Here is a 17,500-nt window from a genome sequence, read left to right on the forward strand (position 1 = left end):
ACCTCCTGGGCTTCCCACCGCAAGGAGTCAGCTAGATCAGACACCAGCTCCTTGTCCAAGGATCAAACACCAAGGGAAAACTTCAGTAGAAGTAAACTTGCATAGTAGCAGTAGTTGAATATCAAATCGTGGGCTTCTTGCAGCCCCTGGGTTGCTTTTATTAACTGAGGAAAAGAGGTGAAGGGTTCAAAATTGGAAAGTCTCAAAATTAGAAACTTCCAATTTTGGACCTTTCTTGAGATACAAGACACGATCAGCCCAAATAACTCATGGCTGATGTGAGACTGACTTTCTACTAACAACTTAAACAAGTAAAAGGACTCTTTACCAAAAAAAAACAAGTAAAAGGACTTAACTACCCTATGGGACCATAACTTAAATTAGACCAGCTGAACCAACCGGTTCACTGGTTTATTACAGGACTCAAGAATTAAAACATAGCAACCCAATAGAACAGCACTGTTCACGTGAACAGTATCACATGAACAGTGTTACACCAACAGTTGGCTGCCAAGGTAGGCAGCAGCCGCCTTCTTCTTCTTCTTCCTTGAATACACCCTTGGTTCTGAATCAACTTTATAACTCATCAAAAGAACTCTCCAAAATCATAATGGATGGCAAGCCCATATCCAGTTGTGCTGGCTTTTTGGTGTCAACCAGCCAGCAGAAACCCTAAATTGATGGTGTAAAAATTAAAATTTTTGGGGTGACGTAGTTAAGGGACATGAACAATATAGGGGTGGCAATTTCCAACCCAGCCTGTCTACCCAACACATGGACAACGTGAAATTACAGGGTTAGGGCTAAGAAATTTGACATGATATGATACGATTAGTAAACTGGTCATGTTAGTGTTAAGGATACTTATGCTTCAAATTTCGACCGAGAGTCACGAGATTCTGCCTTTTTATAATCTGGGTTTATAACATTTCAATGAAATATTGCCGAAATGTTACAAACTACCAAAATTTGGTATTTTTTTAATTTGACATGCCATTTCGTCTTGGCCACACCGAAATTACCGAACAATATAGAAAGCATTGCATGTTTAAATATTTTATGGAACACCAAAACTAGAACAAGAATAAAGTGTCCAACACACATACAAGTTGTCCAGGAATGCATCTACAATAAAAAAATTATAAATTATATAAGCTCACTACAAAAAAAGGAATTGTCAACATTTGACATGGGTGCAAAGACAGACAAGGGGTGTCTGAAATGGAAACACTTTGAAATTGAAGCATATATTTACACAAATGTCGAGTTGTAATATTTTGAAATTGTATTATATATTTACACAATGGCCAGTGATAACTCATTTAGGTCTTCCCTAGAGCCGGCTTTCTAGGATGTATCCGTTTGAAATGGTAACATTTTCAAATTGAAGCATATATTTACACAAATGTCGAGTTGTAATATTTTGAAATTGAATTATATATTTACACAATGGCCAATGATAACAGTTCTGAATCAGAGAATGAGAATGATGTGACTTGTCATAAATGATAGAGGTCCACTTTATTTATAATGAGAATTACAAACCAAGAGCAAAATAGTAAAGAGGGAAAAATAACAAAAACCCGAAAAGACCTAAGGTAAAGCGATAATATTCCAATCCCACGGTTCTCAGCACTCCCCCTCAAGTTGGTGCAAATATATCAAACATGCCCAACTTGGAGACCAGTGGGTGGAACACCTAACAATTCAAGTCCTTGGTGAATACATCAGCCAATTGATTAACGAGAACTAACAAAGGAATCGATCAAAGCTTTTCTTTACGAAGTGTCTATCAATCTCAACCAAGGTACTAAAACTGGTCTCGGTGCCACTCGACTCTTGGAAAAACCGAGCAGTCGAGATCTCGAGATCTCGCCGAGTTGTGCTTTTTTTCTTTCAACTCGAAGTCGGACCGAGATCTCGCGAGATATCTAGTTTTGTCAATTAGGTAAGGTATTTAAGTGGTAGGTGGGTTAAAATAATGGTTCGAGATCAGATCTCGCCATGTTTTATTCTCGAGATTTCAAAATTGAGAAATCGAGATCTCGAGTTCTCGAACCTTGATCTCAACATGTTTTACAGGATTGTGAGCGATGTTGATGGGAGCCTAGTTGTCACAGTAGAGGCGCATGGGATCTTCATAATCGATTCTCAAATCACTCAATATTCCCTTAAGCCACTTAAGTTCACAAATCCCTTATGTCATACTTAGGGTGCTGCCCACCCTGCTGTAATTCAACATATAGGACACTAGAGTCCTTGTCACTTGCATATTCTCCCCCGAATATGCTCTATGCTAAGTGCATGTATTGAAAAGGTGTTCAAAGTCAGTATTTTCCTGCTCAATGCATCAACCACTATGTTCTCCTTTCCTGACTTATATCTTAAAGCAAATACAAACTCCTATAAGTAGGAAACCCACTTGGCATGGCAGTTGTTGATTGCCTTTTGTCAATGTAGATGGTTAAGTACCTCATGGTCAATGTATAAGATAAACTCCTTACCAATAAGGTAGTGTCTCCAGTGTCGCAACACTTGAACAACAGCATACAGCTCTAGGTCATATGTGGAGTACTTTTTCTTTGCATCGTTGAGCTTCTCACTGCAGAAGGCAATAGGGTGCCCTCCTTGCATCACAACATCTCCTAGACCCACACGTGAAGCATCAATGGCAACTTCAAATACACAGTCAAAGTTTGGCAGCCTTAATACCTGAGCTTCAATCATTTTCTTCTTAATCAAATTGAAAGCCTTAGTGGCAACAGCTGTCCATTCGAATTTCCCTTTACCTTGCTTTGTGCATTCAATAATGGGCGCCATAATTGCGCTGAAATTCCAAATAAATCGCCTGTAGAAGGAAGCAAGCCCATTGAAACTATGGACTTCAGTAAAGGTCTTTGGTATGGGCCAACCAACAATGCTCTTGATCTTTTCCAAATCAGCTTCTACACCCTTGGAGGACACAATGCCACCAAGAAATATAACCTTGGGCAGCATCAACGAACACTTCTTGAAATTAATAAATAGCTTCTCCTGCCTTAACACTCTTAACTCTTGCTTCAAGTGGTCAATGTGTTCATCTGGATGTTTACTATACACCAAAATATCATCAAAATAAACAACCAGAAATTTACCAAGGAAAAGACATAGTACCTGTGTCATCATCCTCGTATAAGTGCTTGGTGCGTTGGTCAAACCAAAGGGCATAACCTTCCATTCGAACAAACCATCCTTGGTCTTGAATGTCATCTTCCATTCGTCGGCTGGATCCGAATCTGATGGTACCCACTCCGTAGATCAATCTTTGAAAAGATCTTAGAGCCGGACAGCATATCAAGCATATCATTAAGTCTTGGAATTAGGAACCTGTACATAATGGTAATTTTGTTTATTGCTCTACTATCCACACACAAACGCCAAGAACCATCTCTCTTGGGTGTCAACAAAGCTAGAACAGCACAAGGGCTGAGGCTCTCATGAATGAACCCCTTCTTCAACAAGTCTTCAACCTGTCTCTTCAGCTCTTCTTATTCCGTAGGGCTAAAGCCTGTAAGTAGGCAGATTAGGAAATCCTGAACTAGGAACCAGGTCTACAGCATGTTGTATATCGCGTCGGGGAGATAATTCATTTGGCAATTCCTCCGGAATCACATCTGAAAAGTCAGACAGCATGACTAGAGAAAGTTGCACTGTTGGCTGTGGAGTCACTTCTTTAGTAAGTTAGTAACCAAGGCCAAAACCAGACCTGTATTCTTGCTGGTTTTCACAAATTCCTTTTGTGGAACAGCAAGTAGCTTCTTCCCATATTCTGTCCCCCTTTGATTGGTGCGCAAGGACTGCATTTCGCGCATTTCAGAAGGCAAATCCAAAGGATGGAACACTGTTTGCTGCCCCTTATGCTGGAAAATACACTGATTTTTCCTCCCATCGATAGTAACATCGTTGTCATATAACCACGGTTTTCCCAATAGTACATCTGCCATCCTCATGGGAATCACATCGCACCATATGTCCTTCAAATAACGATGAAGATGTAGACGTAAAGAACAGCGCTGGTTTACCTCCATCTTATTGCCATTCAAGAGGGATACCTTATAGGGTTGTGGGTGTTTTTCAATCTTCAACCCAGCCTTCTTCACAAAATATTCAAAAACCACGTTAACACAACTACCACTATCAACAATTACCTGGGCGTTGTGATCTCCTGAATGCATGGGAGGATAAAAGATGCAAGTGCGTCGCCAGTCTTCTCCTTTGGTTTCAGCCACCAAAACTCGCGTAACGTGGATTGCATAGGTATCCTCTTCACCAAGCATATCGTCAAAATATCCATCTACATAATCTCCTTCATCTAGAGGGTAAGGATGCAAACCATCATCTTCTTCCGCTGTTTCTTACTTCTCAGCAACAGCAATAGGCTTTCTTCGATGGGGGCAGTCCTTAGCATAATGTCCCATGTCCTGGCAGTGGAAACATCGGACTCTGTCTGTACTCACCATGGGTGCTTTGCCTTTGTTGTCAAACTGTAGGGGAGGGGCAAAACGTGAAGGTCCAGCATTAGAAGAGCCGGTAGTAAAAGGTTTGGGTGCTAGAAAAATTTTCTTGTCGTCGCCAGCAGGAGTACCAAACCGTTTACCTGGTGGTGCCAACAATTCTTCAGCCTTAAGAGCTTTTTCAAAGCAGTCCCTAACATTAGCACCTGAATTTCATTCTCTCTAATGCCAGTACGAGAAGAGAGTCAGCCAATTTTTTACATGTATTCAGCCACTGTCATGCTCCCTTAGCGTAGGGTGTTTGTTGGAACCACTTCCTCTAAAAAGCCGACCTTGTAGGAAAGGACGGAAACAATTTGTATATAATACAGGAGCTTTAACACGGCGGACTATCCAAAGGGGGACACGGGTGGATAAATTATTTTTTAACACCTGCCCGCTCCCAGGGGAACTTGATACCGTGACCACTACCTGCTCTGATACCATGTTGGAACCACTTCCACTAAAAGGCCGACTTTTTTGGAAAGGGAGGAAATAATATGTATATCATATAGGAGCTCTAACACGGCGGACTATCCAAAGGGGGACACGGGTGGATAAATTATTTTTTAACAGTGTTCAGCTGGTCTTGAAGTTGAGCCCTAAAGTGCTTGGGCAGATACTTCTTCCTCAACTTATCCTACAACTCAGGCCAAGTGGTAGGTGCAATACCATCATATTCTATGTCACCCTCAGTAGTTCTCCACCACTCACGGGCAGGTCCCACTGGCTTAGTACATGCTAGTTTTATTTTTCTCTCCTCCGGTAAATTACACCAGTCAAAGTAGTCATCCAATGCAGCCAACTAATCATAAAATACCTGAGGCTCGTGGTTGCCATCGAATTCCTTTAATTCCAGCTTGACCTTCTGCACATCATGATATCTTCGACTAGGAGCACCATTATCAGCATTAAAGTAAGACCTCATATGGTCTTCAAAGCCATTACGATTCTCAGTGGTTCTCTATTGATCCCTATCTTCTCTCTCGTCTCTATACCCATCTTCTCTGTATCTATCTTCTCGATGCCTGTCTCTGTCATCCCTGTACCTGTACCTGTCTTCCCTACCTCTATGAGGAGATTGGTGGACTTGGGATTGATCCTGGTACCTCTGTCTTCTTCCATGGGCAGGTTGTTGTCCCTAACAAGAGTGACTTATCGTTGCTCAATCAGTAGCAACCTTTCAGTGATAATCCTCTGTTCAGCTCTTATCTCTTCAGATATGGCCTCTGTTCAGCAGTGAACTTCTGAAACAGCTCTAACATTGCAGCCATAGGATCGGTTGTTGTGGGTAAAGGTCTGCCATGCTCATCCATAGCTCTGATACCACTTAATGTAGTCCTAGGTGGCAAGGAGACCAGCTAGGAGCCAAAGCTTCAGGATCTGTTGGGTTATATACATGTTGGGCCTTTGATCCCATGGGTTTTCAATGTAATAGGCCACTTTTATGGGCCTAAATTATGGGTAATAAGGTTACATACGGGATTAGTTAGTAGACTTCTTTTTATTTGATTAAGTGGTCATGTGATCACTTAAGTGATCAAGTGACTTGATTAAGTAGTCATGTGACAACTTAAGTGGTCAGGTGACTATTTAATTGTTATTTAAGTTGGGCTGGATTAGGACTCTATAAGTCCAACCATGTTTTGAGTCCATTTCCTTTGTTATTTCACTTTCCTAGTCAATTTAGGTTACCTAATAGGTTAAGGATTGGGTTAGGCCTTTCCTTTTTGGTGTAAGAGTCCATTTATGAGTCTTATATAAGGTTGTAAGGGGGGCAAACATTGAACACAAATTTTGATTAATGAAAATCTTTTTGCTGCTCTTCTTCTCCATTGAAGATTTTTGTCTTGTGTTCGATCAAGGCTGGTGGGATTGGTGTTTGATCCAATTGACACCTTGCAGTGTGAAGCCCCGGTGGATCGTTTGAAAGAATCGGTGTTTAATCTAATTGACACCTTGTAGTGTGAAGTCCGGGTGGTTCAAATTGGTTATTTGTTTTCTCCATTGCTGTTACGTTCAAATTCTACAATCAAGTTCTGATTTCAAGAGTGATTCTACATCATCAAGCACTGTTCAAGTCTACAACATCACCCCAAGTCTGATCCAATCTGTTCTTCATCCACAAGTAAGTCTAGAACTGAAAACCTGCAACTATTCTTCTTCCCTTCTAGAAGGTCACATGCAAGGTGATTTTTGCGAGAATTCTGCCCAGCCAAATCTAACCGTTAGAACCTGCTAAAATTTTGATCGAATCTTCCTCAAGACTCGGTCCAAATTTTATTACCATCCACCCAGCTGATTGTCTGAAATTACACTTTTACCCCCTCTCTCCTATCTCTACTAGGAAACCTCCATAACTCCAGATTTAACTATCTGATTTAGCCGTAACTTTCAGCATATATTCCCTTCCACCTTACCCACACTCAACCTAAATATTAAGCCCATTCAACCACCTGATTTCCTGTTATTGTAAACCCTAGATTCCATCATCTTCCACCTTTCAAGACCCAAAACCGTAAATCTAACTTGTGCTGCCAATTCATTCCAGCACACATTCCTCCATCAAAACTAAACATAACCTTCACTGATAGACTCCCCCACACCTGCCTAGCATAACCAACACCTCAAACCCTAACCCTAATTTTGACCAAAAATCATATTTTGTCCTATTCGGACTACCAGTCCATATTAGATCTTGGTTTACTAGTTCCTAGTTGGTCTTTTACCAATCTAGGACTACATTAAGTGGTATCAGAGAAATGGATGAACATGGTAGACCCTTACCAACAGCACATATTCCTCCATCAAAACTTAACGTAACCTTCATTGATAGACTCCCCTACACCTAATCAACACCTCACACCCTAACCCTAACCAAAGTACCAAACCCAAACCTTGACCTAAAATCATATTCTGCCCCAATCGGACTACCTATTCATAACAGATCCTAGTTTACTGGCTCCTAGTTGGTCTCCTATCAATCTAGGACTACATTATTATTAGGTTAGGGTTTAAGGATATGGTTATGCTAGACAAATGTGTAGGGGAGTCTATCGGTATTGGTCCAATGATGGTTTGATGAGCGGAAGTGTGAGAATTCAAAAGGCAGCAGGTTAGGGTTTCGGGTTTTTGAGAAGAGGGAAGTGATGGAATTTAGGGTTTAGAGATGGAATTAGGGCAAGGGCTTTAGGTCGAGTTCTCTAGGGGTAGAGAGAGTCACTCGACCAAGGTATGATGGGCAGGTGATGGCTAGATGTTGCTGGAATGAAATTTAGGGTTTTGGGTTTTAATGGAAGTTAAAGGAATCTAGGGTTTTGATGGTGGGATGGGGCAGGGGTCTGGATCGAGTGGAAGGGATGTTGTGAGGATGTTGTGACTTTGTTAGTGCTCTTCGTGCTTGTAGTGGCAGCAGTGCAATGTTGTCATTAAGTGCAGTGTTGGATTTGGATTTGGCAGTGGCGGTCATCAGCATATGGTTGTGGAGACAGTATTCAGTTGGTCCAAAGGGTATCTCATGGAATAATATATATATATTCTCGTGAGAGGACCAAAAACGCATCTCTGAAGCACTAAAGAAGAAGGAAATCAAGGAGAAGTCATCTTCTACCATTCCGGCGTGATTCGAGAGCATAGGCGCGAAGGTAATCGACAGAAAACATCGGTTCAGTTGTTGGCGATGGATTCAAGTGCTTGATACGTTCTATTGAAGATCTCATAGCATTCGTTTGGAGTTGGGAGTTTGCCTTTGAGAAGAGTGGGTTTACAGTCTTGGTAGACCTGGCCACATTCTGGTGGTGCAAGGTAAGACTGTAAGCGACTGTGTGGTTTGCAGAAAACGTCAAAATTAAGGGAACTGATTCACCCCCCCCCCTCTCAGTTCGATCCGGTATTCACAGGCTTAAATTTGGATGGATTCTGATGGAGGGTTAGGTCTGCAAGTGAATTAGGTTATGGAAAATTGAAGAAAACAAAAGGGGAAAATTAGGGTTGGGCTGTAAAGGGTTTAGAAGAAGAGATATGGGGTTGGGGATGGCTCAAACTTACTTGTAGATGCAGTGAACAATTGGCAGAAGCAGAACCTCGAGTAAAAACTGAATCTTGAAGAAGAGAACTTGAAAGAAAGCTTGTACAAACCACCCGGGCTTCACACCGCAAGGTGTCGATTGGATCACACACCAATCCCACCTTGCTTTGATCATACACAAAGCAGTTTTTCGCAGAAGCTTTTGCAGAAGTAGAGCAGGAGCAGCAGCTTGCAAAACAAAAGTTCTAATTTTCAAAAGTGGCGAATGAATGTGCTCCACGAATTCCATTAATTAAATAGGCATAAAAGCCTTACTCCTACTCAGCCTAGGAGTCTAAAGGACCCCTAGCCAACTTAACTAAACCCACACTCCTCTCTAATTCGTGGGAGTAAGGTGTGGATCCAAAAAAACAAAAAAGAAAATATTACATATTAAATAAAAGGTGACTCAAATCACTTAAATTGAACCACTGGTTCAACCAGGTTGGGCCGGTTCAATTTAAAAACATAAAACACTTCAAAAAAAAAAAAACTAAGTATAGATCCACCAATAATACTTCTAACACTACTTACTTGGGCAGCAGCTTCCTATTCTTCTTCTTCTTGCGGATATAGTGCTTCAGCTCTGCATCAGCCATCACACGGAATTTGGCTTTTGCACTGGAGCGAGAGACAACTGACTGTTTCTTGCTATGCCATATGACAAGATTTCCTCCAAGGAAAGAACAATAACCATTTATATTAATTTAGTTATCGGAAAAAAAAGAAGAAAAAAAAAAGAACAATAACCAGAAGTGGATCGCTTATCGTCAATGGATCAAGCCCAATCAGCATCTATGAATATTTCCAGCCTAAGGTTCCCATTGTCGGAGAAGAATTCCCTTCCAAGGGGCAGATTTTAAATACCTCAATATATGATGCACTACCTTAAGGTGAGATGTCCTGGGATCATGAAGAAACTTACTGACGATGCCCACAACATAGGCAATATCGGGTCTGGTATGAGACAGGTAAATCAGCCGTCCAACGAGTCTCTGGTACTGCTCTCTATCAACAGGGTCACCCATGTCACAACCATGGAACAAAAACTCGACCGAAACTTGTCGAAACCACCGAGTTAACTCGGTTTCCCAGGTTTCCGAGACGAGTTGAAGGGGGATTTTATAAAATCCCTGGATTCGACCGGGTTTCGATGGTTTCGACCATATTACGGTGGTTTCGACACATATGCCCATCGAAACTAGGGGAACTTGGCTCGAAACTTGGACAGACAGGTATTTATACTAGAAACTGCCAGAAACCAGGACAGACACTTAGTTATGTCTAATATCATTTAAGTAAATGTTTCATTTACTTAAGATATTATTCATAAATAAGCAAATACCCCCTATTTGAATCCAATAAAAATAGTTAAAAAATAAAATTACAAAAGGAAAAAAAGTCAACCCCCAGTTCAAGAACAAAAATTTGATTTTTTACGGCAAGTGCAATTTTCAACTTTCTAATGCTGGGGTTTTTCTCAAATCTAAAAATTCTATAAATGTCAATATGGCAAAACATTGCTAAAAACCAAAAGCGGTAAAATATTCATTTGTTTTGATGTCCAAAAAAATATTTTTATTCAGAGTGATTTTGACAATATTCGCGCACACCAAATTAAGTTTGACCGGTACATTACTCCTTCAATATAAATCAGATTTAAGCAATCTTGGACTTATTGGAAAGCTATCAAAACAAAGTTTTCTAACAAATCTAAGATTGCTTAAATCTCATTTATATTGAAGGAGTTATGTTCCGGTCAAACCTTATTTGATACCATGTCCAAGAACAATATACAATATCAAACTTGGATCAAAACCACAAGTAATAGTTTTAGCGTTCTCCATGTGAAACTAATGCATGGATTGTGTTTAAAATGTCAAAAATAGGCAGCACAACAAGAATAAGGGCAAAAAACCAACTTCTGGGCCTCGAAACCAAGGTTCAAGTTAGCATGGAGAAAGTCCCAAGTTTCGACCAAGATATGGTCGAAACCGAGACGAACTCGTTTTCTAGCTGATCGAAACCTAGTCGAAACCCGAGTTTTAGAACCTTGGTCACAACACAACTGATGATTGACCTCAATAGGAGAACCTGCAGGCTTGCAACCCAACATGCCGGTTTCCTGGAGAAGGTCTAAAACATACTTTCGTTGGAAGACGAAAATGCCCTTGTCTGACCTTGCAACTTCAATCCCAAGAAAATACCGAAGAGATCCCAGATCCTTAATTTGAAACTCCTTTGCAAGTAGTGATTTTAGATGGGAAATTTCATCATCACTATTCCCAGTGATCACTAGATCATCAACATATACGATAAGGGTTGTGCTCCGTGTACCATCTCGTTTCACAATCAATGTATGGTCGGCCTGACTCTGTCGATATCCAAACTTATGTATAGCTTGCACAAAATGACCAAACCAGGCCCTAGGAGATTGCTTGAGACCATATACGGACTTCTTCAACTTGCAAACATGACCAGCAAAAGATAGGAATGAGAAACCAGGAGGCGGATCCATGTAAACTTCTTCTTCAAGGTCCCCATTTAGGAAGGCGTTTTTTACTTCCAATTGTTGGAGATTCCAACCCAAATTGGCTGCACAAGATAGTAACGGCTCCCACTAAATTCATCTTTGCTACAAGGGCAAAGGTTTGTTGGTAGTCGATCCCATAAGTTTGGGTGAAGCCCTTCGCAACCATATTTGCCTTGTATCTCTCAATAGTACCATTGGCCCTTTGCTTGACTGTAAATACCTACTTGCATCCAACCAACTTCTTCCCTTCAAGGAGACGAGTAAGTTCCCAGGTACCATTTTTATCTAAGGCTAGCATTTCTTCTACCATGGTGGCCTTCCACTTTGGATCCATGATGGCTTCCTTCCAATCCTATGGAATAGACACAAAAGACAAAGAGGAAACAAATACTCGATAGGAGGGTGATAGGGACTCATAAGAGACAAAGTAGTTAATGAGATGCTAAGTACATGAATGAACTCCTTTTCTAAGAGCGATAGGGCAGTCATCATGAACATTAGCAAAATTAGGCATAGAATCAAGGATAGGAGAGATGTTACCTAATGGTGAGAGCGGATCTGGTGGAGGCGCCACAATGGGTAATGATTGGTGGTCATCCATGATATCCTTTCTTTTGGTATTGTTCAGAGTGTAAGTTATCAAGTTTGGAACAATAGGAGATGGCGGTGTAACAGGTGGAGCCAATGTCTCCTCCTTACCATTGTCAATTGTATGCTCCCCCTGAACAAGTAGACTATCAATCACCAGAGTGGGTAACGGCAGTTGTTCTTCAAGACTCTCCCCCTAAAGAGGTGTCGTGAAAAATGGTTCATACTCATGAAAAGTGACATTCAGGGTAACATAAAGACGGCGAAAAGGAGGTGATAACACTTGTAGCCCTTTTGGGAGGCCGAATAACCAAAGAAAATGCATTGAATAATACAGGGATCCAATTTGGACCGAGAGGGAGAGGAATTAGGAGCCAAATAAACACAACCAAAAATTTTGGGAGGAAAAGAAGAGGCAATGGTAGGGTCCGGGAGGAAAGAAATAGGTGTCGTAAAATTTAGGACACTAGAGGGAACCCTATTAATGAGGTAGGCAGCAATAAGGACAGCATCTTCCCCAATAGGTTTTAGGGACACCAATAGTGAACATCAAGGGACATGTCATGTCCAGGAGATGACGACTTTTCCGTTCAGGAATGCCATTCTGTTCTGGGGTCCGAACACGAGGTTTGGGAAAGAATCCCATGGTAAAGTAGATAATGTTGAAAGCTACCATCGATATATTCTGTACCATTATCACTCCGAAGAACCCGAATGGTGGCATTAAGCTGAGTGTGAAGCATGGCATGAAAGATTGAAAGCAGGAAAAAGCATCAGAATGCGTAAAAGATAAACCTGTGTGAGACGAGTGCAATTATCAATCAATGTAATAAACCAGCAAAAACTATTGCGATCAACGGTCCTAGAGAGAGCCCATATATCATAGTGAATAATAGAAAAAGGAACATCACCTTTAACATCACTAGCAAGATAAGAATGTCGAGTGTGTTTAGCAAATTCGCACACATCACAATTAAGATGTTCTAAACCACTAACCAAGTCTAGATACATTGAACGCAAAATATGAAAAGAAGGGTGTCCTAAGTGGCAATGCCAGTGGTGAAGCTTGGTCAATGCACTATCAGAACGAAGGGTGTGAGCAGAGGACGGGAGTGGTATTGTTGGAGAAGACTCCAAGTAGTAGAGACCATCACGGATTCGACCATACCCAATCATTGCGCCCTTTACCAAATCCTGAAACAAGAAGTGAGTAGAAAAGAAGTGAACAGAACAATTTAACTCACTAGTCAAACAATATATAGATAATAAATTTGCACACAACTTGGGAACATGTAAAATAGAAGGAAGAGAAAGATGAGGAGAATAGGAAACGGAACCTTTACCCGAAATGGAGGATATAGACCCATCAGCAACGCGTACCTTATCCCGGCCAGAGCAAGGAGAGTAGGTACAGAAGACATCTGAGTTGCTAGTCATGTGGTCCATAGCACCAGAGTCAATTAACCATAAGGGACTCGAAGATGAGACGTGAAAATTACCTGACTGAGCAAGGTTTGAAACAGGGGAAGAAGAGGAGCCAGTGGTGAGTTATGTCACAAGTTTTTGGACGGCAACCGGGGAGAAGGGAGCAGCAATAGAAATTGTAGGACCAACATCGGATGATTTAGAGAGATTCTCCTGGGAATGGTTACTGCCTTCTTTTGGATTGCGCCCACCCTTGGGACGCCCATGGAGCTTCCAACAGGTTTCCCATGTGTGACGGGGGCGACCACAGTAATCACACTTCACTGGCTCTCGTCCAGTAGGAGGAGGAGCTTTCGAAGAATCCACAGGAATAGGGGCTGGCAGTGTAGTGAGCAAGGCTGAACAAACAGGAACCCTTTGAGGCATCATGACTGTTCATTAATGTTCGTCAGTTGAACCAGTTTATATGCCTAAAGAAGTGTGGAGAATGTGTCACGTCCCAAAATCTGCGTCCTAACTTGATCATACTCATGATTCAGGCCAGTCAAAAAGTCATATACACGTTCCATCTCCCTCTCCTTTTGGAATGTATCAGCATCTTCAAGGTGAGCCAAGGGAACGGGATGATAAAAATCCAATTGTTGCTAGAGTGTGGTCAGGGTCGTATAATAAGAAATAAGAAATAATTCCTTCTAAGTGGTGTTGCGAACCTGTCATCGTATCTCATATATTTGGGCATTATTTCTGGCTTACGAATAGGTATGGCGGACTGCATCCCATCATAGTTGTCATGGCGTCCTGGAGCTGGAGAGGGTTGCATGGCGACCTACGCCATGGCGTCCCTCTTTGATTTCTTCTTCCTGTCTCTCTTTCCCTCTTCGATTTCTTCTTTCCCTCTTCAATTTCTTTCGATTTCTTCTTTCCCTCTTCGATTTCTTCTTCGATTTCTTCTTCCTGTCTTCTTTCCCTCTTCGATTTCTTTGATTTCTGAATTTTCTTCTTAAAACTTGAGAAACAATAGAGAAAAAATAAAACATGGCTTGAGTATACATCTATTAACACATAAAAAATAGAGAAAATAAAAAATAAAACATGGTCGACATGCTCGATGGCGGGCGACATGTCGATATATCGACGTGACACCCCTCCATCGACTTGGATCACCGTGACAACTATGCATCCCATAGGTCCTTAGCAGAGTTAACTAGAACAAAACTTGGATTGACAGAGGGTTCCATGGAATTAATTAGGAAGGACATTACCCAAGCATCATTGGATGACCATGTAGCAGCTGCAGTAGGATCTATAGGCTTAGGAGTGTCTCCAATAACAAGCCCAGCATAGTTGTGTCCTTGAAGAGTAAGAAGACAAGCACGGGACCAGGTGAGATAGTTCTGGCCATTGAACTTGATGGGATCAGGTTGGATAGTGTTAGAATGCCCAGTGGTACTTAAACGCCCAAGAGTTGGCATTGAGGTGGTGCCCGTGGAGGTGACACTTGCAGTTTCATCCGTCATGGTAACAATAAGGTGGACAGATCACTCTGCAACCGGAAAAAGCAAGCAAACCACGAGAAGCGTGGCAAGGAAGGCCGGCAAAGAGGGGCAGCAACTAGAGTCGAGGCAGCACCAGCAAAGGAGGCCGGTTGGGATGGCATGACGACGTGGGTCGTGGCAACACTGACAAAGGAGGCCGGCGAGGATGGCGCAACGGCGTGGATTGTGGCGAAGAAGAGACACAACGACAGGTGGTCACAGAGGCAGCACCGAGAGTTGACAGAGAGGTTGTGACTCACGGGCGGGAAGGAGCGCGCGAGAGGTCACGGCGGAGAGAGGCGAGAGATCGCGGTGGGGAGAGACGCAGCAGACAGAGCGACGCTGCAAGAGGCGACCAAAAAAGTGGTCGTAGTAGCAGAAGGACGTGCGGTGATGTAGACGCAATGAAGGAGAAAAAATTAGGGGCGCATGGTCCAAAACTCGCCTACCATGCTAAACGAGGAGGCAGTTACTTCCAATGGGCGGTGACAGTGGTAGAGAAGCATGAAGAACGAGAAAACTTTCTAAGGTTTTGGTCTCTGATACCAAGTTCGGAATCAAAGAACTAGAATGATGTGACTTGTCATTAATGACAAAGGTCCACTTTATTTATAATGAGAATACCAAGTTCAGAATCAGAAAACTAGAATGATGTGACTTGTCATTAATGACAAAGGTCCACTTTATTTATAATGAGAATTACAACCTATGGGCAAAATAGTAAAGAGGGAAAAACAACAAAAACCCTCAAGGACCTAAGGTAAAGCGATAATATTCCTATCCCACGGTTCTCAACAATAACTCATGTAGGTCTTCCCTAGAGCCAACTTTCTGGGGCTTATGATCCCTTATGCAGCATGTACTCACTCATGGATTGAAAAAAAAAGAAGATAATTTTCTATAACAAATTGTTATTATAGAAAGGACAAAAGATAGGAGTACAATAAAGCTTGCAAAAGGTGGGTGCACCTCAGCCAAGAAATTCATATTAACATTTGGATGTTAATCACTTGTTGACAGAATGGGCGAATAAAGCTAAAGAATTTGCTATTTGAAAAAGTGATTTTAGCAGCAGTTAGTGAAGCATCTGAAGTTGTGACATTTTGGTCACAAATGCATTTTGTGTATCTTTTTACTTTTGTGTCTTGAAGTATAGTGGCTACTATAGTTGTATTTACTCTTTTTATTTACCTAAAATTTTCTTTTTCGCAGCCAGTCAGGGGAAAAAGAATACAACAATGAATCTGGATCCAATTCCACCTGATAGCCCACTCTTAATGTATGAGTGTAGAGCAATCTTCATCCAATTTGGGCAAAAATTCATCAAGAAAATAAAGCTCTTTTCTCCAGGTAAACTACAACCCAAGTATTCAACTTCAACAACCAATTAATCTCTACACCAATACATGAGGACATTTGCTCAGGTAAGCTTATATGTAACAATAATTTTTTGAAAATTCATGTGTAACAACAAGCTATCAATATAAGTTGTGTGTCTCCTAAACACTAAATACATGTAATTTGGATAGAATATTGGGGGAAATGCACTGGTGGAAATGCTTTCTAATACACTGCACTGCGGTTCTTAAAGGAATAAAGGTAAAAGCCCAATATAGATCTCCCAAAATACAAGCATAGAAGTCGATGGAAACAATATAAAGGAAGGAAAATCTTAAGGCAACCACCAGTATTTCCCTCTTTTATCACTGTTGCAAACTTAAAAGTTACAATTCAGTTCCAGTTGGTAGCAATCCAGCAATGACTAACTAAAAGGTTCGTACTCTGACTACAGCGCAGTTTAAATTAATAGCTAATTGAATTCTTAATACCTAATAATGGAAGCTCTCGAAACTCATGACCTTGAAATCAAATGATAAAAAAAACAAGGGACTCCTACTGCCATAAGCCCAAATAAATATTTACCTGGAAACGCAGCATCGCGAAATTCCCTGACAGGTTTGGGGACATCTCGGCCCTCGACAGTGATCTGCCTGCGCTGACGGTAGGCCTCGACTTCACTCTCGGTCATAGCCGCCACAGAGGGAGACTCAATATAGAAATTCTTCTCGAAATGGGGGAGTCCATCCAAGTCCAGCTTTTTGGGGGAGTCCGCACCATCGTATTCCCTCTTGCTCGACGATGACGATCGACCAACGCCGCTTCCGTAAGCAAGAGTTCCACCTCCTCCGAAACCGGAATCGCTGGAAATGTCGGCGAAGCATAATTAATTCGACAGAAGAGAATGCGAAATACATAGAGAAGAGATAGTTTGTATTGGTTATTCTTTCTGTAGGAGAAGGCGTTACCTTTTCCGGTCGCGGTAGGAGCCAGGGTCGCCGGACCGGCTGTCGTAGCGGCTCATATTTTCCCTTTCTTCGTGTTTCACAGTTGAGGGGAGAGAGTGAGAGAAGTAAATGAGCAGTTGGAGCTCTCTCAGTAGCAATAGCCCAGTGGAGGGGTACTTGACCCGTGACTCTGTGTGAGGGGGTTTTGCCCTTTCGCCTCTCCTCTCCGTTTCCTTTTCTGTTTTCCTTGCTCTGCGTCGAGGAGAGAGGAGGAAGAACAACCTATACTGTAAAGTCAAGTCTCCGTTTGGTTGCAAAGGAAATAAAGGTCTGAAAAGTAAAATCATAATTGTGAAAATATCTGTAAGGAAGAAAATTTTAGGGTCGAAGTGTTTGGCCTCTCGGCTCGAGCCCGCCTTGTGCCCGAACAGGTCCTGGGGGCTGGGCTGAGATATCCTGGCCCTGAGTTAGGGTTAGGGTTGAGGCTTTGGGCTAAGATCGGCATGGCCCAACTTGACCATGCTTCTTCATCCTCC

At 41.8% G+C, this 17,500-nt stretch overlaps 1 protein-coding gene across 1 annotated transcript in view; it reads right to left on the reverse strand.

The window, feature by feature from the left end:
* LOC122669015 (DEAD-box ATP-dependent RNA helicase 20) overlaps positions 1 to 17,204 on the reverse strand; it is a 40,401-nt gene extending 23,197 nt beyond the window's left edge. Inside the window, exons 1-2 of the mRNA XM_043865622.1 lie at positions 16,986 to 17,204; positions 16,603 to 16,880 (exon numbers count right to left, since the gene is read on the reverse strand). Coding sequence (XP_043721557.1) covers positions 16,603 to 16,880; positions 16,986 to 17,041 — 334 coding nt within the window. The 5' untranslated portion in view covers positions 17,042 to 17,204. The remainder of the gene's footprint in view (positions 1 to 16,602; positions 16,881 to 16,985) is intronic.
* Between the last annotated feature and the right edge of the window lie 296 nt (positions 17,205 to 17,500).

Source organism: Telopea speciosissima, chromosome 7, assembly GCF_018873765.1.
Source record: "Telopea speciosissima isolate NSW1024214 ecotype Mountain lineage chromosome 7, Tspe_v1, whole genome shotgun sequence".
Lineage (NCBI taxonomy): Eukaryota > Viridiplantae > Streptophyta > Magnoliopsida > Proteales > Proteaceae > Telopea > Telopea speciosissima.